Raw genomic sequence first — 1,483 nt, forward strand, 5'->3', positions numbered from 1 at the left:
GGTGCTCCGGCGCCTGGAGCACCTCCTCCCCTCCTTCTCCACTGACCTGGGGGTCTCCAGGGTTCTCTCTCTCACATCCTGCTCTCTGCCTCTATGCAAAGATCTCCTCTCTTCTGGGTTTTTTCCCCTTCTTAAAGCTGTTATCACAGAGGTATTACGACTGATTGGCTCAGTCTTGCCCAGTGGCAGGGCCGGCTTTGAGTCGGCCCAGTGGCAGGTCTGTCTTGGAGCCGGCTGGCATTGGATCTGTCGGACAGGGCAAAGTTCCAGCAGCTTCTCACAGAAGCCACCCCTGTAGCCCCCCGCTACCAAAACCTGGCCATGCAAGCCCAACGCAGTCCTGTTCTGCTAGGACTGGATGCCACTGGGTGGGCATGGGGTGATACCAGGTGTCGCTGTGGGCAGAGGGCTTAGCACATGAAAGCAGTAGGCCCCTCAAGGTACGACTTAACAGGCACTTTGGAGAGGAATTGCAGAGTGCATCCCAACGGAGCATTGCTGTGCGGGGGCGAGGCCACGTCTCTCCAGCCACTGCAGCCTCCTAACACAGCAAAGTGATAGTCACACCCTTGTGTAACGAGCACCACTTTCAAATCCTACTGCTGCTTGCTTCTGCTGCTCTGCCTGAAAATGAGCCCAATAATATTGCCTGCCACGCTCAATTTGTGAATGTTTTGGGGTGTTGTAGAAGGCTAAACAGCTTAGCCAGCCAGAGAGACGTTCTGATGATTTGTGAGGAGCAGAATTGATGTTTTAACAAAGGCCAGTGCTGTGTGAAAGTTGCATTTGCTCTGCTCAGCTGCCTGTGTTTCTTCCAAGACACTTTCATTGCTGCTATCCCTCTCCTCCTCATAGATCAACCCTCTATCATACGGCAGTGTGGTACAGACGTATAGGCTGCCGACCTACAGCTGTTACCCTAAGGATTCCTGGGCATCTCTCTGCAAGAAACTGTTCCTTGGAGAGCTAATCTACCCATGGAAGCACAAAGGAGAGAAGCAGGACTAAAGACAGCAAAAGAGCTTGAAAGACTTGGTCAGAAAAACATACTGAATCCTAATGCTTTTGGACCAAAGGTGTCTCGGAGCCAGCAGCTGCTGGATCCCTTTAATTAGATTTTGCTAACATGGGAGGGGCTGAATTTTTAAAGGCAAGTATTTTTAAACATGATTTTTCAACTTTTCCTCTTCCCCTACACTGTGTTTGTGTAATACGCTAATGATTACTTTTGAAGCAAAAGGTTAAACCCATCAGTACCTCATGGAACCAGCATTTAGTGCAATCGAGGAAGAGCCTCCCAAATGGTTTGATGTATATATCCTCCCACCTAAGCTCACAGGGCCGTACTGAAACAGTCCTTCAGGTGGTTCAAAGCCACAGTGCTGAGGTGCATTCTGCCAAAGGGTATTTTGGGCCTTTTATGCTTCAGCCTTCAAGCCAGCTGATCAAAACCAAGAGGAAGGATCAGCTTGTAGTCATACAC

The 1,483-nt window shown here is 49.9% G+C and overlaps 1 protein-coding gene across 1 annotated transcript in view; it reads left to right on the plus strand.

The window, feature by feature from the left end:
- The window catches only part of PIGQ (phosphatidylinositol glycan anchor biosynthesis, class Q), a 29,626-nt gene extending 28,455 nt beyond the window's left edge, over positions 1 to 1,171 (plus strand). The window contains 1 exon segment of the mRNA XM_010155669.1: positions 856 to 1,171. Within this exon segment, the coding sequence (XP_010153971.1) occupies positions 856 to 1,008 (153 nt within the window). The 3' untranslated portion in view covers positions 1,009 to 1,171.
- The last annotated feature ends 312 nt before the right edge of the window (positions 1,172 to 1,483 follow it).

Source organism: Eurypyga helias, unplaced genomic scaffold (genome assembly GCF_000690775.1).
Source record: "Eurypyga helias isolate BGI_N326 unplaced genomic scaffold, ASM69077v1 scaffold7847, whole genome shotgun sequence".
In the NCBI taxonomy this organism is placed as follows: domain Eukaryota; kingdom Metazoa; phylum Chordata; class Aves; order Eurypygiformes; family Eurypygidae; genus Eurypyga; species Eurypyga helias.